General features: G+C 39.2%; 1 protein-coding gene across 1 annotated transcript in view; it reads left to right on the forward strand.

Moving 5' to 3' along the window:
* Positions 1-690: 690 nt before the first annotated feature.
* The window catches only part of SYDE2 (synapse defective Rho GTPase homolog 2), a 41,039-nt gene continuing 16,060 nt past the window's right edge, over positions 691-25,669 (forward strand). Inside the window, exons 1-4 of the mRNA XM_070939419.1 lie at positions 691-2,530; positions 10,610-11,314; positions 20,111-21,207; positions 24,057-24,183. Coding sequence (XP_070795520.1) covers positions 973-2,530; positions 10,610-11,314; positions 20,111-21,207; positions 24,057-24,183 — 3,487 coding nt within the window. The 5' untranslated portion in view covers positions 691-972. The remainder of the gene's footprint in view (positions 2,531-10,609; positions 11,315-20,110; positions 21,208-24,056; positions 24,184-25,669) is intronic.

A 25,669-nucleotide genomic window follows, 5' to 3' on the forward strand; every position in this document is an offset into this window, starting at 1 on the left:
CTGTCATAAATATGAACCACTTGCCAAGCATCTGAATTTTGATCAGATGACCACAGGGATGCTGCCCATTATGCCGTGGTCATTAAGTGTGAAAAACGGTCGTAAGTCACTTTTTTTCAGCGCCGCTGTCACTTTGAACGGCCCCTAAATGAACTGTTGCAAATCAAGGACTACCTGTATTTGTCAGCTACAACTTTGAAAACTCTTTGAGTGCTGGAAAGGGGAGAAGTTGTTCCTTTGTTGCATCGCTTCTTACAAGCCAAACGGCGATCGAAGGCGGCAGGAGAGTCTTCTTCCCCCAAAAAGAACCGGGTTTAATCCAACCGGGCTTCTCGCTGGGTTCAGGCACCGATGGCTTTTATTTATTTATTCGAGGGCCGAGGAAAGGGTTAATTTTGGAAGAGGGAAGTCAGAGGGGGGCGAAAGCTGGAAGAGTTCGTCTCGGCGCCCCGCCCCCCCCCCGCGCGCGTGTGTGGAGGTGGCGCGCGCGGCGGCGGGGGGTGAGTGGGTGGGAGGCAGGGAAGGTGAGGGGGGAAGAGCCGGCCAAACCTGGCCTCCCTCTCCTGTTGTTCTCCCCGGACGTCTCGGCCCAGGCTAGGCAGCCTCGGGGCTGGAAGGCGAGGAAGGGAAGGCCGCGCGCGCTCCGGTCAAAAAAAAAAAAAAAAAAAAAGCGCTCTCAGCCCAGCTGCTTTTGCAGTGAGACATGCGCATTGCGGAGCGCCCTCTCACCCCGCTCAGTTATGCCAAGTATGTGAGAGCCCGAGCTGCAGCAGCAGCGGCGGCGGCGGCGGCAAAGAGCGAGAGGCGCCCAAGGACCAACTAGAGAAGATCATGGCGCGCTCTCGCCAGCCGCGCTCCAAGCTGTTGCGCTTGCCGTTGCCACCGCCGCCGCCTCCGCTTTGCTCCAGGAGCCCCCAAACAGCGGCACCCCTGCTGCGCTCGACGGCAGCGAACTGAAGGAGACGACCAGGCATGGCTGACCCTCTGCGTAGGACTTTCTCCAAGCTGCGAAGTAGGAGGTCGCAGCGAGTAGCCACAGGCGCCGGGGAAGCCGCCGCTGGAGACCCCAGCGAGAGAGGCTGCAGGGGCGTCGGAGCCCATGGAGGGAAAACCCAGCAGAACCTGCACCTCCATCACCCCTGCCTGGAAAACGGAGTGGCGACCGAAGCGTGTCCCGGGTTGGGAAGCCAGGTGGGCGGTTGTGAAGTGCTCCTCGTGTCTCCGGGCTTGCGGGAATCGGCTGCCTGGTCCCGATGGGGAAAGGCGGAGACGCCCGGAGAAAGGTTGCCGGGAGCCGCCGTGGCCCGCGCTTGCCCTCCGAGAAAGCGCGCGGAAGGCAGGGCGCTGCAGCAGCCGAGCCCCCCGGAACTCCGCGCGCCTCCGCTGGCCGCCGAGCTCTGCTTCTCCTCGTCCTCCTTTTTCCCGAGGGGCTCCGAACCCGGCCCGGCCCTGGAGTGCGGCGGCGGGAGCGAAGAAGACGACTATTACGATAACCAGCGACTGCCTGGCTGGGGCTGCCAAGGAACGGCCCAAACGCCCGAAGAAGCAGCGCGGGGAAACAAGGAAGGCAACGCGGCCGCCGCTCCGGCTGTTGGCGGCGGCAGCCGGGCCAGAGCGAGAGAAAGCACCGGCAAACTGCGAAGCCAGCTCCAGGAGGCTTATTACCTGTTGATCCACGCCATGCACGACCTGCCTCCGGCCAGCCCCACCGCTGGAGGACCTTCGCCCCAGCCCGCTAGCCATCTGCCCGCCTCTGAGGCTGCAGAGAGTGATGCTTTACGCTGGTCTTTCTCCTGCGCAGACGGATGCTCGCCGTTGCAAAGATCCGATCCCAGTGCCCAAGGCTCAGCCAAGAATCCCATCTGGCGCCAGGGCATCAGCAAGAGTCTGGAGAGCCTCTGCTTTCCCCAGCCTTCCGCATCCAAGCTGCTGCTCCTGCCGAGATGTCGGAGCGAAGGTGCGCTCCAATCTCTGCCTCAAGAGCCACTGGAGCCCCGTGGCCACCTGCTGCTCGAACCTCAGGAACTTGGCACCAGCCGGGAAACCTGCTTCCTGGCAGCTGCCGCACATGGCTCTGGTGACAGTGACTGTGAGAAGAGTCTCAGCAGCCAAGGCCTTGGTGAAGCACATCCCCCAGGGCTCCAGGAAGACTTGGAGGAGCTGTTGGCCCATGAGCTGTATGGAGCCCAGGGTAAAATGGTGGATCCAGCAAGAGCAGCCAGGTGTAGCCGTGAGGGAAGACCCCAGCAGCCCCCAGAAGATGCCTCCCCGGGCCCCTTCAAGCCACCCGCCGTGACTGTTCGGAAGCTGCAGAAGTGGATGTACAAAGGACGCCTGCTCTCCTTGGGCATGAAAGGCCGGGGTGGGACAGCTGGGATGTCCCCCCCATCTTCCCGCACCAAGGTCACTGGGAGTTGCAGGCCACTTCTTGGCAGAGGAGAGGGGCTCACACTTTCGCCCCCTGCTCACTTGAACGGCCCAGGGGCCAAGGCCCGAGTATCCCCTTCAGACCAAAGAATCTTGCTGACAGGTAATGATTTCTGTGGTCTCCTGTTTTCCTTTCAAGGGCCTTGTGAGCCTAAGGGCTTTGTCCCACTTTTGCTGTTAAGAGTTTCCCCTCTTTCTTGCTTCTCCGTGGTTGTGAAAGACTTAGCTTGTTGAGTGTCTGCTAAGCCTAGGAAACCAGCCATTTTGAAAGCTGATAACCATACCAAAGCCTCCTGTACTCTGTGGTCTTTTTCCAATTGGCTTATCTCTTCAGCAGCTTCCAGGGGCAAAAAAGGTAGTTTTACTTTTCCAGCCTGGAATACATGATTTATGCAGTGAAGTTAATTGAACCTTGTTTACACAATATTATACAACCCTCCTAATTTTCAACCCAGAAGGCATGCAAACTCCAATGCCAAAACCTAAAATGTAAATAGCAGGCTAAGTCTGCAGGAGAGAAGGAGTCTCTGTCCGTGTTTGTAGAGCAGAGCTAGACATTTTCCATAAGGAACGTACCACAGTTGAGTTCCTTTTGGCATAACCTGCTGCATAATACAGTCTGGTTAAATGTTAATACTTGTGTAAACTGCTTCTGTTCAATGTTGACAGTTTAAATGTGTTTTTCTTTGGCTTTATTATTATAGTTTGAAGCATATGGTGTCATGCTTCTGGAACTCCTGTTGCTAAGAGTGCAAGTAAGGATGAGAAATAAGCATATTTGACAATCCTTTTGTAGCTAGTATCATAACCTGTAAAAAATTGCCACGACAACAATGTATACTCTAATATGTCACATGTAACATATAGAAGTTGCTATTGTTTTAGGAATTTGGATACCCGGTGAAGAGAGTTAGGGTTTCCACATGGTATTTGCTACACACCTACTTCTTATTTCTCTCAATTAATATGAGTTCACAAATGATGTCTCCATACTTCGACCTTCCCTAATTAGATCACCTGTAGATTGAGCATACTGTAGTTAAATGTGACCAGGGACTATACTGGCTAGGAATTCTCTGAGCTGCCATTCAACACACTTGGGACAGTAGATTAAAAAATGGACAGTGCTAATAAAATTGGACTACCACTTACATCATTCCCTGGGTAGGAAGCTAAGGGTAATGAGCATTATAGTCCAAAACAGTTAGACTGTATCTGATACACAATTAGGCAAGTGGTTTCAGAAGTTGAAATGAAGGCTGTGTGAATGTTTGATTTTCAGATTCAGTTCAAAAAGCCGATTTGGATAAACTGATCTGATTTAAATTGGTTTTGGTTATTTTGGATATTTTGCATACCTACATAGGAACTTTTTGAAAAAAGAACTGACTATTTGGTTTTCATGGACTCCTGGAAATATCAGTGACATATACATAAATACTTTTCTCATCTCTCTTTTAAAACCCCTGCTTCAAGCAGCAGCAGAAATTGAAAAAACATGGGTCTGGTGAAGCCCTGTGACTTCATTTTATTCTGTCTATTCTGAGGGGTGAAATATTCTAGGAAGAGCTGCCAACTCAGCATGGCCATTTCTAGAAAATGGCTTCCTTTGTATATTAATTGTGTGTGGCTAAAGTGAGTTAATAACTCACTTATTCAAGTACCCATATGTGAAGCAATCTTTCTAAGTCTCATTCCATTTATTTCTTTTAACCCAGCATTGTAATAGTTCAGCATAAGCCTGAATCTCACTAAATGTTAATAAAGGGTCAGGGAGGAAGATGGGACAAAGTAGAATGAACTATCTTTTAAATTACAATGAAGGGAAAAAAATTGAGGGAGAGCCTTCGTAAGTATGCCTTGGCTCCAGACCACACATATTCTTATGTGCGGAAATTAGAAGTTGTAGGTTTTTAAAATGGCAATCTGGTTAATTACTTGTTGGGATAATCATCTTTTTATTGTGCATGCCTATTTTATCATCATCATCCTGAATCAGTTCATTACAATATGAAGACATCTTCACTGAACATTATGGACTGAATCTATTGGTCTACTTCAGTGCAAGTTGTTAGACTTTATAGACTAGGCTTGAGAGAGAGTGACTTCCCAAAATCACCTAGTGAGCTTCTGTGCCTAAGGGAGGACCAGAATCTAAATCTCCATGCTCCAATACCTTAAGCACTGTACCACATTGTTCTTGCATGCCTATATAGTAGGCAAGGAGGGCCATCTCAGAAATGTGTAGCTTTACCAAACCTTTAATTCTACTTGCATTATTGAATAACTTCTGAATCAGCTAAATTATTTGTTTTTCTTTTTTTAAGAACTAGACATAGCCTTAAATCTAGTTTTTACATGTATGGTTATGTATGAACGGTTATGGAAACAAGTTATGTGTTCAGAATCCACTCTTCAGAAACACAGGTATCTATAATGTAGGAATAAGCATCTTCTATTTTAATATATTCTGATCTGTTGATTGGGAGCTAGTTTGGAATAGTGCTTAAGGCATCAGGCTAGAAACCATGAGATCATGAGCTTTAGGCCCACATTAGGAATGAAGCCCTGGGTGATCTTGAGCCAGTCACTTTTTCTCAGCCCTAGAAAGGAAGGAATGACAAACCAGTTTTGAAGGACCTTGCCAAGAAAACAGCAGGGACTTTGCCAGGCAGTGTCAGAGAATTGGAAAGAATTGAACAGTAGTAAAAAAAAAGATTATTTATATTTATGTTGTTATGTTAGCCTTCAAATACAGAGATATTTATCTTACTATATGGTAGAATTAGCCAGTTTGGTGACTTCCTTGTATCTTGAACTTCAATTCCTATGAGTTAGCATAGATAATAGTCAAGGTTTAGAGGAATTTATGCATTTGTTAGATATATATCCTATCTTTTAGGAGCTCAAAGTGACAAATGTAGTATTCTCTTCTCCCCTTTTTTCTACAGCAGTCAATCTGTGACATAGGCTGGGCTAAGCAAGAATGAGTGGTCCAAAGTTACCTAGGAAGTTTCCATAGCTAAGGGTAGACTTGAACATCTTTCTCCCTAGTGCCAGTCCAGCACTTTACCACAACACGATACAGGCAGAATTATATGCCCACACTGAATTTCATAAATTCAAAATACCTGGAGGACATAGGGTTGATTGTCCACATCTCAGAAGCATTGCATAATCAAATTGCATAATCCATCATGCTTAATCATAAAATCAGTTAAGTAGTAGATGTACTGCAAGGGTGCTCCATATCCACCCTCTGATTCCTTCAGCGAGTGGAGAAATATGACTTCCAAGCTACCTTAGCTTGAGTTAACTGCTTTACTAAATGCTGTGTGTGTGTGAGAGATACTACAAATATTTGCTTAGTCTCCCCAAATTATGCATATTTTCTTCATAGAGGAATTGGAATCAATACCAGCTAGTACAACTGCTTCTAAAGTTTGTTGAATTTCCAGGAATTTTACACACCTTTGTATAAATTCTCTCCGGGTGTTGCTGGAAAATCCAAGAAGTAAACCTGCTGTGTTATTCAGGACCCATCCCCCAACGTTACTGTGTTCAGGTGAAAAGGCGTTACAGGTGTTTATGCTTTTCATAACGTTTGAAGAAAGACTGAATTACATTAATAGGCATTCCCTATCTTGCCCTTTTAGCAGTGTGTGGTCTCTCATTAACTGTAGAATCAGTTACATTTTAGTATGGTTTCTTTTTCTTTCATGTTACAACTTTTCGATGTAAGTACATACTAAATTACTGTAGTAGAAAATGCTTTTCAAGCGTGCAGCCACATTTTGTTTTATGTTCTGTTTTAGGATTATAACAGGTTTAAAGTTTCATTGCTTTAAATCCTACTAGATTTATTACAAAACACTTCTTCAGAAAAATATAATTAGCAAAAGCATGCTAAGTATTGGTTGCAAAATATTATTATATTTCACATATTGTTTTACAGGCATAGGGAGGTTACAATGCATATAATTATAATGTACCTTTTAATTATACAAAGTTGAATAGGCATAGTAAGAGAAGCAGATATGTTCAAGAAGTAACTATGCTATGTTGTGAACAATTTTTGGCATGTAGAGTTATAGTATCTTGCTTAGAATTACTGTTTAAAGCAAAATATAAATACTAGCACAGTGAGCAATTAAATGATAGCAAGTTCAATTTAGAATGGATGGTATATAAATGAGGAATTCTCCATCTTTAAAGGAGACTTAGAAGACCTTAGAATAAAAACAGAAAGAGAAAAATCTGTGTTACCTTTAAATATAAAGAAGACAAGGTAATATCAACATCCATGAGTTTACACTTGATAATGAATATGTGAAATAGCGTTTTTTTAAGCAGAAGGATAAAGATGGGCATTGTGCTTGAGACATAAAGACAAGTTTAATCCTAAAACCAATGCAGTACAAATGTGGGATAGATCATAAAGGATCAGGTCATTTTAGTAAGAGTAAAGATACTGGTTAAAGCAGGGGTCTTATATGGTACTGTACAGTTGTGAAAGCTGTTTACTTTGAACTTCAAATTATGAGTTTGGAATTGGCTACTACAAGTATCATGGTGAACAAGAAAGAGCAATCAGTCAGTCCCAGACCAAATAATTCATCTCTTAAAACTAGCAAGCAGAAATGTATATATTGGGCATATAATTCCGCCTCTATCATATGCCCAAAGTCATCCTGATAAACGGAATTTGAAGAAGGGGATAGAGCTATAAGTTACTAAAAACAGCCTTTGCTATGTGTGACTAAATAGTGCAAACTATTACTTGAATTTAGGTATTCAAGTACATGATAAATACATGATAAGTGTAATATCATGAAACCTTAAACTTTGCAATTAACTTAAAAGAGCTCACTGAATTAAATAGCTGAACAAGAGAGGAGCTCCCCGTTTCGTGGTTAAGATATTGAACTTGGAAGATGCAGATTCAAGTCCTTGATAAATCATGGAGTTCACTGGGTAACATTGAATCAGTCATGCATTCTCTGCCTATCCTCTCAAGGAGCTAAAAGTACACAAGATCCATCATGTATGCCATATTACCCTTCCAGAGGACATGATAATTCAGTTGAGAATGATTCTTGGTAATTTCATAGACATAGCCAGTATTCTTGGCAAGAAGGTGGAAGGGAGATTTGCCGGTACTTTCTTCAGAGACTTTTTTTTCCTGATCTAGGCCAAATTCTTGAGATTTTTCTTATGGTCTCCCTTTGGAGTCCTAATCAGGTCTGAACCTGCTTAGTTTTAAAATCAGCTGAGGCCTATCTAACTAAGCCCAGAATTGTGTGCACTGGCTCAAAAAAAGGTTGTCTAATCCTGCTGTAGATAATTATACAATTTTCTTATTTTTATATGTTTTGTGTGACTAACAGATTTTAAAATATTTTTAAAAGGGATATGTTCCCGTATTCGTTTGATTAGAAGCAGGAGGAATACGTTTATTAAAAATCCAACTTAAATAGGTCTTGTTAGCTGGGAATATCTTACTTCCAGAAAAGCCAGATACATTCCATTCAAGAATAATGCTGTTGTGCTGGTTGAAGCAGAGCTTCCTTACTAAGTGAGCATTTATTGAGCATTTATTAAAGGATGTAATGGACTTCTGATTTGCGTTGTTGTTAGCAGAGGGGGAAAGGGGTAGTCCCCTTTTTTTGGCATTATCAGTATTCCTGGAAAATCATACAAATTCTGATATTACCATAGTAACATTGGTACAGTAGTTATATCATGTCTATTACTGCTGTCAATATATCAAATTACGTAGTTTATTCATAATGTACTTATGTAGTTTCTCTTAAATTAAGAGATTGCTTGACTCTTGAATCAAGCTTGCCCCTTCTCAACTTGGTGCCTTTTTTAAGTATTGCAAATGAAACTACCAGCCAGTTTGAATTTAGTCTTTTATATGTGAAAGTGGCATTTTTAGAATTTCTGGGTAGATGTGGTGTGCTGTTTCTCTTATCATTGTGGGTTGATATTGCCCTGCCCCTTTTTTTTAAAAAAAAATCCTTTCTGGCCTGTGTAATCAATTTAGTGGCATTTATTTTATATCTTGAAATGAAACACAAGTAAACTCACATGCATTAATTAAATGTATCCATAGTGATCTCAGTGGTAACTAGATACAATGCATGAAAAACACGCCAAACACAATGTGCAGTTGTGACATGTTGATTTTAGTATTCATTGGCTTCTAATACAATTTAGTCTAACTAAATATAGAGTGGTTTGGGCAATCTGTTTTTCCAAATATTTTTTGAAATATGTTTCCCAGTAACTTCAGCCATCATGCAGAGGATATGTATGTAGGGACATTTATAGTTTTTCAACATCATCTGGGCCATACATATTTCATTCTTGCATTACAGGTATATCTATGCAGATCTTACTCAACATTTCCTTGGAATTAAATCCCAGTGATTTTAATGGGATTTGAAGGGCTATTAAGGCTTTAAAGGAAGCTGAACTGCCTTCAGCTATAAACATATTTTGCGACTGCTCATAATATTCATGAATGAAGACAAATATACGTGTACCAGGATAATGTTGCAGGATCCAATGTGGGTCAGTCACCAGGATGAGAAGCTTTGTCTTCTGAGATTTCAGACTTGTGCTGGAGCCCATCTTCAGAGAACTTCTACTCTGACATACAGTAGTCTGCCAGAGAGAAGTTTTTTTTTGTTTTTTTTTAAATTTGATTTATATGCCGCCCTTCTCCGGAGACTCAGGGCGGCTTACAATGCGCTAAGCAATAAGTTCCCTCAGGATGGGCTCCAGCACGAGTCTGAAAGCTCAGAAGACAAAACCTCTGGTCCCAGTGACCAACCCAAATTGGATCCTGCTCACAATATTATTTCATAATTTTAAATAACTTTAGATAGGGAGAAATAAAAATAAATCTACATAATCTTGTGGACATAATCGTACAGCTTATGAAATATATTATCAGGCAGTTGAGTAAAACCTAAGTTTTTTGGGTTTAGCGACACTAAATAAAATTTGCCATAGATTCATTAAAATAGATAGATATAAAGGTTAAGACTGGATCAGATCAGTGGTGGGTTCCTCCCGGTTCAGCCCGGTTCCACCGAGCCAGTAGTGGTGACGATATGACATCACCGAACTGGTTCTGACCCCTGCCGCCGCCCCCGCATTATTCTTACCTTTTATTTGGCCCCACCCCCAATCTATTGTTGCCTCCTGAGTCACAGTTGGTCGGCTAGAAGGAAATAAACTGTTTAAACTCTTGCTGTGGGGCTTCAAAGGGCCGCCCTACGGCTGATCAGTGTTAAAAGACAGTCTGGTGGTAGACCGGTGCCTCCAAAAATAAATGGGTAGACCAGTGCCTCCAAAAACAAATGAGTAGACCGGTGCCTGCAAAAATAAATGGGTAGACCAGTGCCTCCAAAAACAAATGAGTAGACCGGTGCCTGCAAAAATAAATGGGTAGACCAGTGCCTCCCAAAACAAATGAGTAGACCGGTGCCTGCAAAAATAAATGGGTAGACCAGTGCCTCCAAAAACAAATGAGTAAACCGGTACAGCTCTGCAAGCAGTTAAAAGCCTGGTAGACCAGAACCTCTGCTAAAGAATTGTCACATGACCATCAAGCCACGCCCACAAAATAAGCCACACCCACAGAACCTGTAGTAAAAAAATTTAGAACCCACCCCTGGGTCAGATGTATTATGTTGACCATGGTCTGAAAAAATACTGCAATTCTATACCAAATATATAAGCCATGCTTAATGGAGCACCTGACATTTAATAACCAGTCTTTCTAGTATTACAAAGTTGCATGGATGGCAGTAGAGAAAACATTATCAAGATTTTGGTAATAATTTGGCCATCATCTTGATGGATGATTAGCTTTGCAAGTTATTTTTCTGTGTTTCATTTGGACTTTACCTTTAAAACAGCTTGCTGTATTTCTTTCAGCACATTTTATCATGTAGCATTTAATCATATCACCCTTGATTCTGTTACATGGACAGAATAAGTTTTGCCATTTTGCAACTGGACTATTATCTTCATGGATGAAATCTTGATTGCATTGTGTTATTTTATGGCTCTTTTTTATGTTACAATATTTTACATACACCTGATACCAATAATGACAACTTGATGGCATCTAACACACTCTTTTATTCCCTCTTCCATTTTATAGAGCTGATCGAAAATGTTTACATACCTTCTGTGAGCAGAAGAGAACTTAAGAACTTGAAATCCAGTGAAGTTTCCGAGTGCAGGCCTCAGATTGCTAGCATTACTGTGTCCAAGAAGCGGAACTGGTTACATCAAAGTTCTCTGAGAGTACCTAGTTTGGAAAAAGGAAACACTTACAAGAAATTTTCAGGAGAAAATTACCAGGTACTGAAATCTTCCAGTCCTTTCTTTGAGCCAAAAATGCCTCAGACTTTTTCCAAATTTCTAGGACAGGAAAGCCCTAGAGGAAGAGTCAGTTCTGCACATGCTGCTGAGAATGGAACAAGATCTTTGGCACTACAAAACTGTACTTTAGATTTTGGTGAAGATAATGATGCAGATGATGAAGGAGAAATATGGTACAATCCTATCCCTGAAGATGATGAGCCTGAGTTCCCTTGTTTTCTAAGTGGCCATAATAATCATTTGGACCCCCAAGGCTTGAATTGCAAAATAGCACCTGGGAATGATTTAATCAAAGTCATAGGGCATAGTGAAGGCCTTCCTCAATTTTTAGACTGTTCTGGAAATGGTCAGCCTAGAGAAACAAGTCAAACAGATAATGTGCATTCAGTGGAATATTTGCAAACACAAAAGCCAAAGCCTGTATGCAATACTCTGACTGGGTCTGCAGTGGATGAAGGTCTTCTTAAAGCTACTACGGGAGGTAAGAGCAATGTAAACATTTAACTTACAGTATAATTATGTCTGCCCCCCATAGCCATGCGATACAGTCATGTTTTAGAGAGGTGAAAATTCAAATCTTAAATTGGAACTAATTATGCACAACCTACTTAGATGTGTAGATGTCTGTCTTGTATGAATATCATGTTCAGCTGAAATAATTATTTGTACCTGTAATATATGCATTTCCTAATAATGTGTGTGCATCAGAATACATTTTTATAAAATTTCACCATATCTTAGGCCTGTGGGAAATCTCAATGTTCTACTCTGTCAGAGTGGGCAGGAAGCATATCTGAATCACAGCTGGTTTCTTCAGCTTCATATTAACTCATGGCTGCATTTTTGTAATTTAAATCACACATGTGTTAAGGTGGCAAATTATTGTTTAGCATGCTAAGATTATAAAAATCATTAAACTGTAACTATTCTATAGAGATGGAAAGAAATTTATTTGGCGCCATTACTGTGAAATGGTACATTGAAAATCAATAACTGCTACAAAAATGTTGATTTTTTTTTTCTCCTGAGGAAAGATAAATTACATTTGTAAAATAGGCAATCCTCGCTTACCAATGCTAATTGAGATCAGGAATCTCAATTCCATCGCTAAATGATGTGGTGCAAGACGCAATTTGATATGGCTTCATTGACTTACAGCAGGGGTGTCAAACTTGCGTTGTCATGTCATGTGATGTATTGTGACTTTTTTCCCCTTTGCTAAATCAGGAATGGGTGTGGCCAGTGCGTGACGCATTTGGGGCACGGGCCGCAAGTTTGACACCCCTGACTTACAGGAACAGTTCCAGCAGTCTTGTTTGCTGTTGTCAGGTGAATCCTGCAGGTCACAGCCTCCCATGGTTATGTGATCACTACATGTGACTTGTCAGCATCCCCATTAATTTACTTGTCAGAAGCCAGCAATGCAAATTGAAAATGGCAATCATGTTCCCGTAGGAGGCTGTGGTGCCATAATTGCAAACTAATTGCCTGAATCGTGCTGATGTGATGGTGGGGATGCTGTGACAATCACAACTAAAAGGACACGTTGTAGTTCCCTTTTGTTCAACACCGTGATAACTTTGAATAGTTACTAAGTGTACATTAAGCAAGGACTTCCTGTATTTGTTGTACAGGTAACTTGGAGTATTGACAGCTTCCCTCCAAAATGAATCCTTCTCATTGTAAAATAACTCTTTCAGTAAATTGTTTAAATCAGTTATAACTTTGAACCAGTTTTGGGGAGCATCATACCTCTGTTTTCTCTAAATGTTTATGTCCTCTCTTTGTAGTCACATAGCAATCTGTGAGTTTTATCTTTACGTGTCTCCTCTTATAGAAAAGCAAAACTAATCCTCAAATTATATTTTTATATCCATTGGTTTGGAAAGAAATGTCTTTTAATTAATCTTTGAATTCCGTTAGAGGAGATAATACGGTATATCTTTAGTTATTTATACTTTGGAACAACAAAGGTTATAATATCAATAACTCAATGTTATTAGCCAAAATATATATTTCTTCATAAGCTGGAAACAAGTATGTCCAGTGGATGTGTGTGTGTGTGTGTGTGTTTTCGCAGAAGTAGTCTCATGAAGTTCAGGACGACTTTACTCCTAATGTATGAACATAGCACTGTAGTCTCGGGATTGGTGTGTTTGAGGGAAGATGATTAACATTAAGGGGGTTTACATTTGCTGTAGCAGCACTGTTAACGTTTCTTGGCATGTTTTTATTTTTATGGCTTTTGCTAAAATGTTAATAATGGTTTTTATTTACTAACTGGAATATTGTAAACTGTATGCATTTATATTGCAGTGTAATTCAGTGATGTTTTTTCTCCACTTGTTTTAGTTGACGTTTGTAACACATCCCATCCCATCATTTACTAGAGAAAATTAAATAAGAACTTTCATATCATGGGCACAAAAGTCGTTGCTTTATTGAATGTTTTGATTATGAGACTATAATGAACTCTAGTGACATTGTTTGTGAGTTTATCCTACACTGTCTCTTTATGGAGTTAATGAAGCTATTTTAAATGCCTCTTGGGGTTTTGTGTGAGTTGAATGAGGATCTCTTTGAACGAAATAATTGATGAGGAGACTTCCTACTGTTAAGTAATTGGCTTTATTGCTAAGTAATACTTAACATTTCATTTAATCCTGTTAAGGTATCTACTAGTTTAATTTTAGTTAAACTGAAAATGACAGTTTATTTAGGCAAAATGACTACATAAAGGACAGTAGGCCAAACAAGCTCACATTATATGAATGTGAAGCAGTAAGCAAAATATGTTAGGCTTATATGGATTGATGGTGGAATTAATAATTCTTTTACTACAGTGATATTTTAAACACAGTAAGTATCTTTCTAATATCTACACTTTATGTGCTGGGTTACATTACAACACTAATGAAAAAGTAACTTTAAAAATAACTCCTTTTTTGACTTTATGATTAATCCTCACATTTGCCACCTTTGCAAGCCTTTAATGCCAAGGAAAGCTGAAGTTAGCTCATAAGCATATTTGTGGTTTTACTTAGTGAACACTTTGCTATTAACAGAGTTGTTGGTCCCAATTGTAATTGCTAAATGAGGACTACCTGTATTGTAGAACAATTAATGCTTTCATCATGCTTTATCCACTTATACTATTCTGCTGTTTCTTAATCTTAGCATGTTTAAGATTTGTGGATTTCAACTTCCAGAATTCTGGGAGTTGAAATCCACACATCTGTTTTGACCTTGGCTTCTTGAGAAAGCATAAATCACCAGTTTAGTCCCAAAAAACCTCTTTTATTGAGACGGCTGTGAATTATGGTCATTCACAGCCCGTAATGATTCACAGTCTGTGAAGATTCTGACAGATGTCGGCTCGAGTTGACACAGTCTTTCAGGGTAATGTTGATAAGCACCCACCTTTATCTTCCTTGAAATGCTGCCAGAGATCTAATTGCCAATTAGTTTTGCAAGGCCAAATGGAGCACAGAGTGAAACGGACTTCTCAGAGCTTGAATTGACTGTATGAACTAATTGCTTCCTGCAAAGGCTCACATCTGTTTGCTCCTCTTTTATGTCTTATGGGAGGGGCCAATCATCTCCAAGCCTTACTCCTGAGTCACCTTTTTTTTCTTAATTGTTCTTGCCTTCTGGCAGTACTGCGCATGCGCACACTGGGAACAGGCTCACATTGTTCTTCTGCCTCGCTGATGTCAGATTCCGGAAGCAGCACATAACTACCAGATGATCCTGGCCCCGTCTGCCTCCAACGCAGAGCCCTCGTCCGAGCCTTCCCCAGACTCCAGGACTGGCCCATGTTCCTCCCCAACCTCTCCACTGTCCAAATCTGCTGCCAGCTCTGCTGGCTGCTGGTGGGCCACAACAATATCTTAAAGTTGCAAAGGTTGAGAAACACTGCTCTATTTCACTCCCCCATCTCTCTTGCCCTATGCCACATCCACAGCCAATTATAATAATGACAAAATAACAAAAGCTGCAGTGGTGACACCATGATGCAAGCTCTGCCCTTTTTTTTAACTTACATTGGAGCATTACACAGCAAGTCCCAAAGAGGCATATATGCTTTGCAATGTAACAATGCATCTTTCATCACTTGCTCCCTCTTACCCCTTCTTTGCTGTTGCCGATTCTGCACCCACCATCCTCACCTCCAAGTTCTGGATACTAAAGTGACCTACTGACTCCTCTTTAAAAAAAAAAAGTACTGTAGTTTTCTCTTTCAATGCTGTGACTTTGTGCGGATATCTAAATGTGGCACCAGAACTGTTCCTCTTAAAGGATTACTAAAAACAGTCTTAAATTACATGGCACAGAAGTGCTTCAGGAATTGCATTCCCAGAAGATGGCACGGTGCTTAAATTGCTACAGACTCCTAAGTCCCTTAGAATGTATTGTTTTATTTTCTTTAGTGCAGTTGTTTCTCACTCCCCTTGCCATTAGAAAGCATTCTAGAACGAAGGAGCAGCTTTTTCTTATCAAGAAGTATAAACACTGCTTGTCCTAGAAAAAAAACAAAACACCCCTTTTTTAGGCAATTGCAAGCTTCTCGAAATAAGTTTGTCTTCTCATTGCAATTGCTATTTCCATCTTAACTATAGTGCTTGATGGTGAGGATTTTGGAGACAATGTTTACAGAACTATGCCTAGCTCCTTTTTCAGGCTTTCTTTAGAAAATTAGAGCAGGTCCTATTTTAAGTTAAGGGAGAGACTGAAATGAACTAGAGTCTGTATTGAACTTCCTGAAGTCTAGTAGTGCTTGTAATTTTTATCATACTGTTTCCTTTTTTTGCACAAGATTTGTGGTCCTTTTGAATTTTTAAGGCTTTCGAAGTGGGTGTAGAAACGTACAGTTTTGGCCTTCTGAAATAATGGGAAAACATTTTTAGCCACAGTACCTCACTGGAAACTTGTCAGGAGATGCTTGATCACAGTGAGAAGTGCCAGAGCTCATAACTATTACATATAAGCGGATGCACATGGTGATAGACAACTAGTATTCACATGTGATTTAGGTCATTGGAGGTGAAGGCTCCTGATGGAGCTGACTTTGCTTATAGGAAAAGCAAAAAAGCATTGTTCCAGTTACCTCTTGAAATTAAGACTGTGCAGTATTTTGGATAATGGTAAAAGGCTATGAGGTACTTTGTGTGTGAGGCCTAGCACCTGTCTGCACATTCTTAGCAGTGGGGGCTTTGCCTGGAATTGTATGACTTGTCCTCTGTAAACTGCAGTACAATTCTTTAATGAGGATTTTATTAAATAATTCTTACATGTACATACACACTTACACAGGCAAAGAAGCCATACACTGCTTTAGAAATAATTTGGAAGAGGTACTTCAAGTGTTTGCACAATTGCTTGTGCACTGCGGGATGTTTCAGGGGAAAATGTGGCTAATTAAAGAGTTGAAGACTGATCTTTTTGGAACAAATTTTGAAGTATTGCAGATAGATAGATAGATAAATAGACAGGTGGAGAGAAGATATCACTTATGTAGACTTCTCATTTAGGATCAATATATTGGACAGATTGCTTGGTTTGCTTGGTAACAAAGTTATGACAAATGACCTTTCATAATTTTTTTTTCCCAGAGAAATTTCAACTGTGAAATGGTGGGGTATAAATTTAAATAAATAAATATATGCTAATACAAATGTGAATTATTACAAAAAGCAGTGCTAATAATATTGAACCATTTCATAATTCTACATTGTGTGATTAATGTAAACAGAATGATCAGTGTTAATCATAAACACTTTTAGCGTTTAGAAGCTGTGGATTCATATCCTTAACAAAATAGGTCTTCTATTGAATAAGTGAAATCATAGTGTGTACAGAAGGAACAGGCACACCTGTTGCATAATTTTAATATACTGTTTATGCTGAAAGGAGATTTTCTGACTTGATCAATAATGACCATATGATTTCCTTTTAGTAGGATTTAAAAATAATTTGTAAAATGGAATACAGAGTTAGAAATACCAACTGCTGACAGCCTATAGTGACAATATCACTTACAATTATTGGTCGGTAAAATAGTTGTAGTAGATTTCAAAAAGTTGTCTGTTCCCTCTGTGTATGTAATATATGGTTGCTATAATTCCAAGAAAGGTTCCAGTGTCCTTTTGACATTATTTATCATTCCAACAATGAAAGAATAGGAAGACTTTATGAAGCCACCGGAAGTTTGAGATAAAATGTCAGGAATGTTAGATTGACTTCTCAATTTTTTTATATTTTGGCTTGCTTTTCTAAGCCTTTGCCAGAGGCTTCTGACAGAGAAAGATTAATGTGAATTAATTAAAACTTTGCCCTGATTACTATGGAATGCCTCAGTACAACCCACTAGTGAGACTGTGTGGTGATTTGCAGTACAAGAGAGGCCTTTGTCCAGATTTATCAAATACCACATTTTTTATGAGCTGTTGCCAGAAAAACACAGCGGGAGTGCTAGAAATAGTCTATTCCATGTAAGGAAATAGCCTCAATAGAAGCAAAGCAGTTGAGCGAAACAAGAAATTTCACTGAGGCTCTGGAAAACATATTTTGTGCAGTAGAATTGTCTTCATCGTTTTTGAAAAACAAGCCTAGTTGTTAATTTCCAGCAAAAAAAGAGAGTGATTTAGCTCCCGTTTAAGAAAATAACAGGGGTTCTGTAGAATGTGGATAAGGTGCTATTTATTTGAATCTCAGTTTCTAATTGGGTGGGCTGCAGAAAAAAATGGAATTATTTGTGTGATGCTATAAAAACACAATGCCTACTTGGTCACTAAGCAACAGGGCTCCTGCTATCAGCAGCACCCTAAATTTTAATTAATTAATTAATTAATACTTATGTTGCCCAGCTCTCCTATAAGGCGGTTCCAGACCATAATATAGGTATCTAAGCAGGGTGGATAAAAATCAATGATTTTTTAAAAAAAAAATCAAAAAAATTGGATTTTTTTGATTTAAATCGTATTTTTTTGATTTTTATTGAATTTATTTTAATAAAAAACTTTTGGGGTAAAAATCTATCGTAAGATAGTTTTCTATTTAAGATACATAAATAATTTAGTTTATTCAGCATGAAATGGAGCTTAGTTATGTAGCACAAGGCTGTATATTCTGCAACACTGGGACTATCGGTGAGTCAACAGCGGGTCAAAGGAGTAGCAGAGATGACAGTTGCTCTTTAAAAATTATGATTTAAATCGAGTTGATTTAAATCAAGTCTTTTTACTAGTGATTTAAATCATGATTTAAATCATGATTTAAATCGACTCGATTTAAATCAAATCCACCCTGTATCTAAGTAGTGATAGGGAGATTTGATAAGTGTTTTCATAAGCATTTGCTTAGATTTTGTTTGGTTATTTTTCCTTTGAATGTCTAAGCTAGGCAGTCAGACCTGGTTGGTTGTTGAGTGGGAAAGAAAAATTGAATTAAGAGTCAGATGAACATTTGCTTTACTTTTTAGTTAGGATCCAGATTGTTGGGAGCAATATGCTGACTCTGTAAACTACTTAGAGAGGGCTGTAAAGCACTGTGAAGTGGTATATAAGTCTAAGTGCTATTGCTATTGCTAAATGTACTCTCTGTAGTTTTTATGGTACAAATGAGCAAATGATGGTCTGGGGGTCCATTCTGGTCCCTTTGATGGATAGATTAGGTTAGGATCTATGCTTTCCAGATATTATTTCTTGTCCCTTTGAGTATATTTTAGAATGCTAGAAGAAAAACTATAAATAATAAATTCTTCTTATTGTCTCCCAATTCTACAGTAAAAATGGCCTTGTATTTTGTGGTGTAAGGTAAAATGTGTCCATAAAGTTTTCCAAAATCCCTTTATTGCTGAAACACATACATAAAAATACCAACTTGAAAAACTGCATGGCTGAAAGTCAGCATTTCCCCCCTCCATTTTCTGGCAGTGTGATCTAGTTATGTCCTGTTGTCCCACAAGGGATACTAGAGGATAAGGCCCCTCCACCCAATTATTAAATTACAGTTGGTAGTTTGTACTGAACATCTGTTTTTAACTCTTAGATTATGAAATTGCTGAATTTGGAACACAGTAGAGTTATTGTATATTTGTAATAGAATTAGACATAGACTTATTAGACAGTAAACAGGGTTATGATGTAAAAATGTTTAGGTGAGCCTTCCACTTCCGTGAGGTAAGAGCCATGAACAAAAGTTCATGGGGGCTCATTTTTCACTATGAAAAACTATGGTGTATAAATTGCTATTATTGTATGCTGTATTCCAGTTTTGCATTTTTATTTATTTCCTTCTATCAAACTGGGTTTTTTTATAAAATACTTTGACTATGCAAATAACTAATTAGGAATCCAATATTAACTTATTTCATTGGTTGTTTATGAAATTCAGATTTCTTTGATAAATGTAACAAATGTGTAAGAAAGGATTTATTAGTGGATTCAAAGAAATAAGTCATGTTGGAAATTTGTGGAGAATTGATTCCAAATATATCATAAATTCACTCTGGCATAATGAGAAGAGGCATACATGTTTGTTTGCAAAGGGGAAAAAAAACCATAAAAAAGAAAATTACTGTGAAATAGCCCACCTTTGAAATGCACAGGAGCCCTAAAGCAAAGTAATTCCATTTGTTTTCCAATATTTTCCAGAACTTGAGAGTGTAGGCAAAACATACCATAGAATTTTATTTTCAGAAGAGATGCTGAAACAAAACAGTTGCATCCAGCTTCTCCTTTGAAAGACATCAATTTAACATATACAGGACAACAAAACAAGCAGAATGGTCCATCAGCAGAGGGATGGGTCAGTGATTCCTAGGTAGCATCTGCCTCCTTTGTCTCTTTTAAGGAAAGAGGGACACATGTTCTTCGTTATTCTGGCACACAGGAAGGGGTATTCATGGGAATAATGTAGATCAGGGTCCCCAATCCCCAGGCCACAGCCCGCTATAGGGACTTGAGCCCTTCCTAACCGAGCCATGGAGGTGGTGGGCAAGCACATGCATCCCTACTTGTGCGAGTGGTGGGCAAGCATTTGTGCATTCCTGCCACATGCACAATGGAGCTGCGTGTACATGCCTGCCACATGTGCGGAACCTTCTCTCCCTCTCTCCCCGTCCCCCAGTCTGCAAAGTCAAAAAGGTTGGGGAACTCTGATGTAGATGGTGCTCAGCATCTTTCTAAATAGACATTTTTCAGATCACGACAAAGAAGTAGTTTTTTTTATTTCCAAGTATTTTTTTTTATCATCTCTTTCTTTTCTTTTTTCAAAGGTCCTGGAATCATGTCTGCAAACAAGGCAGAGACAGGAACAGCAGAATATTCTCCTCCAAGCCCAAACCCATTGAAAAAAGGTGGCTCGATAAACTGGCCTTTCCCTGATAAAATAAAATCCCCAAGAACAGTCAGGAAACTTTCCATGAAGATGAAAAAATTGCCTGAACTCAGCAGGAAGCTCAGTGTCAAAGGAAATTCAAGCCATAATAGCTCAGACAATTCTTTGTTGCTTAAAAATAATTGCCAGGAGGTAGGCCATGCACCGTTAGCTTCTTCTGGAAATGTAACAGCAGCTGCTAGCAGGAATGTTATAAGCCGGTATCATCTTGATAGCAGTGTATCCTCTCAACACAGCTATAAAAAGAAAAACAGGGGGACTTCCAAATCCTCCAGCAAAGGGGGCTACCTCAGCGATGGAGACTCTCCTGAGCTTATAGCAAAATCAGGGAAATATGCAGCTGAAAGCAGGGTTGGGAAAGGAAAGGAAGTATTTGCAGGTAACATGGGTAATAAATCAGAAATAGACATTGATGCTTTTCGACACTACACTTTTGCTGACCAACCCAAATGTTCCCAGTACATATCTGGACTCATGAGCATTCACTTTTATGGTGCAGAGGATCTGAAACCACCACGGATGGACTCCAAAGATGTCTTCTGTGCAATTCAGGTAGATTCAGTCAATAAAGCAAGGACTGCTTTGCTGACTTGCAGAACAACATTTTTGGACATGGATCACACTTTCAACATAGAGATCGAAAATGCTCAGCATCTAAAATTAGTGGTTTTCAGCTGGGAGCCCATGCCAAGGAAAAACCGGGTCTGCTGCCATGGTACGATAGTTCTTCCTGCTCTTTTTCGTGTGACAAAGACTCATCAGTTGGCAGTAAAACTGGAGCCTAGAGGTCTTATCTACGTCAAGTTAACTCTTCTGGAACAGTGGGAGAATTCTCTTTGTGGGACAGATGGAGAACGAGAACCGATACTCTTTGGAGTTGATGCTCGGAAAGTTGTTGAGAAGGAAAATGAAGGTTTGATGGTCCCTCTCTTGATGAAAAAGTGCATTACGGAGATTGAAAAAAGAGGTTGCCAGGTAAAGAAGTAAAGTTTTATAAATATAATGTTATTTAAATCCAAAGAATACAACATCCTGTAATCCCTCATCATCTTCATTTGAATAGCTGGCCATTATTATGGTCTTCTTAACATTAGGGTACAAGATGAGATGAATAAAAAGAATCATCATCCTTTGTGTAGCCTACAATCCTTTTGTATTTGCCAAATTTTAGGTGACTAGTCTTTAGGACTTCCAAACCACTAGTGTAATGGTGGCATTTGTATTTATAAGGGCAGATAAATCTCAAACAGGATGCAAGATTCAGAAATCGTAATGAAACAAAACTGAGGGTAGAAGGGTTTTTTTTGTAAGGTAACTTTATATGTTGTTTCTGTGGGAATTGTAGGCATTGCCCTACAGATGTTGCTACTATCACAGCAGACTGTTGCATCATTCAGTAATTGCATCATTCAGTAATAATAGGACTATTTACTTTCACTTCAGGCAACCTATATCTGATTTTCCCCCCCCCCATCTCAAAAGCTCAGAAATCATGAAACCGATTAGAATGATTTCTTCCTACCTTCCTGAAATTCATGGGAAGGCCGCTGATTTTAAAAAGATGTCTAACGTGGCTATAAAAAATGCTTGGCATGAGCTGTAGGGATTTTTTTTTTTTTCAGTATAACAGGTAGCCTGTCAGCCACCATGCCTTTAGAATCACAGTGTGGATGTTTGACAGGATTAAGAAGATGCTCCAGGGCAGCCTTAGATGTAAAGATACATGCATAATATGCACATTTTGGATTAAAAATATAAGTGGGTAACAGAGTCCAAGAATGCCCACAAATCTCACCCCAGTATTCAGCAAATGGGTATCACTGGAAATCTTTACGCATTGAGAGCAAGATTTCCTATTATGGGAAAGCTAAGTGCCTTGTATTTAAGCCTTTTAGATCTCAGGTTTTAAATGCAGCCAGATTTTAAATGTGCTTTACCTTGTCTCTTTGCTTATAAGAATTTAGTGCTTTTAAAGATCATTAATCTAGAAATTTCCAAAAGGGGATTGAAAAAATAACAAAAGACTAGCAAATATATTGTGGTTGAAGCTTTTGTGGACTGGGTTCTGGAGAAAAATGTAATAAATGAGTTGGTATTTAAAGTACCATAATACTCTCTGGTATTTAATGTTGATGACTAAAGCTTTTTTATACTGTTTTAGTTTATATTATAAAAGAATTGTTTACCCAACTTCTCAATTTGTTAGAGAAAATGTAAGCCTGAATTTCAAGTAGCATGTAAACATTTAGTTCTGGTTTAGACTCTATCACTGTAACAGGATGTATTTATATGAGAAATATTTGGATTTAAAAAAATAATACCAGATATATTCAGTGTCTCACTCTCTTACATTGCATTGTGCAGGAACAATGCTTCATCCTACAACTGAAATAACATTCATTTGTAGTAATGATGCATCTAAGAGTGTTACACAGTTTGTACATGAGGTACTATTGTTATTAGTTAAATTTCTATTCCATTAAAAATGCTAAGATAATACAACTTTCTTGCTATAACTTATTTTCCCTTTTATGTTAGCTGAAATGGAGTTGCCTTTTGAAAAAACTCTTAAGAGATTACTTCTACTTTTGCTAGGAAAGAAGCAATTTTTCATGATATGATTTAGATTTTTTTTTAAAAAAAAATTGTGCTAAAACTATATTGGTCCATTCCTTAAAGCATAGAAATTCCTAATCAGAAGGGTTCCTAATCAGAAGAGCCTTTCAAATAAGTTTTACTGCTAGCAAATTGCCTGCGCATGATTTCTTGAGACTCGTGATGTTTGGCTGTACCATGCAGAAGAAAAATATTTGCTTCTATAAAAACATCTTTGTAAGTCCGAATTGCAATAAATGCATCACCATAATTTAATTAATATAAATAATTTATTATTAAAAAGACAATGGTACAGTGTTCCCTTTTCCATTTTCTTCCCGTAAGAATAACTACATCAGGGATAAAAACTGGGTTTGCAGTTTTTGGTAACCAATAGTTTATTTAACATAAGTTTATTAAACAACCCAGAAATATCTAGGTCCCACAACACCCTAACCTATAAATGATATTTTACAACTCACACTCAGTGCAGACAACACTTTAAATAGGAAATAGTCCATCCTCATTTCAGGATGCAGGCTACTGTATTTCAAAGTGAGTGTCTATGGAGATTCATCAATCATCAAGGTCATGGTTGTTACAAGGGTGCTTTTCAAAAGGCAACTAGGCTTTCTTGGGATTTTTTCCTTAAAACGTTTTGCTTCTCATTCAAGAAGTTTCTTGAGTTCTGAAGAACTGAACTGAGAACTGAAGAAGCAAAAAACCAACAAAGTCCAGTTACTTTTTGAAAAGCACCTTTGATTCAAAATGAGTGTTTATCCCTGAGAAAGCCCCTCTATGACATTTTTCCTTGACTTCTTGGATAAGGATTCTAATAGAGTAGGCAGGTAGACTCTACTAGGTTAGACAATGCTGAAGGTAAGATGGACCTAACCCATCAGTTTGATGACTAGGACTGAATGTAAAGTCCCTGGGAAAGTTTATAAACTGTAAGCTTTTGTGGCTGAATATGGATGGACTTTGGTCTCCCCTGTCCTATTATACCACTCTATTCATTGCAATTAAAGTTGATATACTTCTGATAAAGAATTTATTTCATACAGGGTTTCCTTCTAGTCCTTTTAGAGTCTTTTATGGTAGACTATATACATCTTGGTATATTGACTACACTATATTTAAAATTGCATTTCTGTTGAATATTTGTTTTATATTTTAGTACTCTTTAAACTAAATGAGGTTGCCCTGTAAGGTTTATATTTTATTTCTAGGTTGTAGGGCTCTACCGTTTATGTGGGTCAGCAGCTGTGAAGAAAGAGCTCCGAGAGGCATTTGAGAAGGATAGCAAAGCAGTTACTCTATGTGAAACTCAGTACCCAGATATAAATGTGATAACAGGTAATAAATTTGCTTTTTATAGAAGGATAAATAAATGCTCAGAATGTCATTGGGGTTTTATTGTGCAGTGTATCGTATAAGTAAATATTAAAAGAAGTTTTTAATAAGTAATGTCCTAAAACTGAGCCTTTTGAACTAACATCTGCCCACTGTGGAAACCTTGTCACTAAATGCAAGGTAAGAGGGTTTTTTTAATTTTGTAAGAACAATATTGTCAGTTTTGATATAGATTCAGTTTTGTTCTGGATTCTGGAATAATTTTGGTTCCAGATGAATGCTGGCTGGAGAATTCTGGAAGTTGAAGTCCACATCTCTTAAAGTTGCCAAGGTTGAGAAATGCTGTTCTAGATTCTAGTCAATATGTATGTATGGAACCTAAGCTTGGGCACATTGAAGAAAGAATGGCAAGTGCTTTGTTGTATCTACCGTCAGTATATTCACAGCTTAATAAAAAAACCTGTGTAACAATTACTATTTAATGGCTACCACATCTTGATACAAAGGCTAAATCAGCTGTAAGGGTCTTATGAAACCTATTTTTAATGAAGAAAGTGGGGATTTGTTCATATTTCAATGAAAGCAGAAATTCTAAAGGCATGAACCAGTGAGCCATCTGATTTCAATTGCCAACCCCAGTACACTGATAGGAAACTTGTCTATAGCTTGTTTATGATATATGCTGTGGATCCCGTCAATCAAAGAATTTCGGCTGGCAGGATCCAGGAGAAAAGCCTTCTCTGCTGTGGCCCCAGCCCTTTGGAGCATCTAGCCCCCTGAGGTTAGATTGGCATTCACCCTCCTGATTTTCCATAAGAGCCTGGAGACCTGGCTCTGCTGGTTGGCTTGGAGCCCTGATGGGGGAATTTCACACTGGAGGTGGTTGATCAGCTAATAGCAGTCTCCATCTCACTCCCTATATATTCTCTCTTCTTCCCCATCTTTAGTTATAGCTTGAATTTTATTGTAATTTTGATGCGATTTTATATATTTATGGTTTCAGTTTAATGTTGTAAGCCACCCAGACTCACCTTGTGATGAGATGGGTGACAAACAAATTTAATATATAATGTTAATACATGTATAACCTTTCCTTTCTTCACCCAAGGTTCTGACCTTGGATTGCTTAATTAAAGCGTGCATAGTAGACAAAGCTAGAGGAGAAAAGATAGTTCCTTAGGGCTCTAGATGTGGCTGTTTCCTTCTCCCCATTTTCCTCTCCCCAGTTCCAAACTGAACATTGTCTGAGGGTGGCAGCTGAATATGTAGGTTTCTTCAATTTTTTATTTTTTATTTTTTTTGGTAACTAGGAAATGAGCTTGCTCTACTGAACAAATAAACCAGTGTACATTTTCTTCCATTCTCTTATTTTGAAACCAATGCAAGCTTTGTATAAATCCAAATTATTTTTTTGGTCAAGCAGTTCTTGGAGCTATGAATCCATGGAATACTGGAAAAGCTTTTGAGAACTTCTTTTACATCTGGCAAT

Source organism: Pituophis catenifer, unplaced genomic scaffold (assembly GCF_029215685.1).
Source record: "Pituophis catenifer annectens isolate HBS135680 unplaced genomic scaffold, rPitCat1.0.hap2 SCAF_3, whole genome shotgun sequence".
In the NCBI taxonomy this organism is placed as follows: Eukaryota; Metazoa; Chordata; class Lepidosauria; order Squamata; family Colubridae; genus Pituophis; species Pituophis catenifer.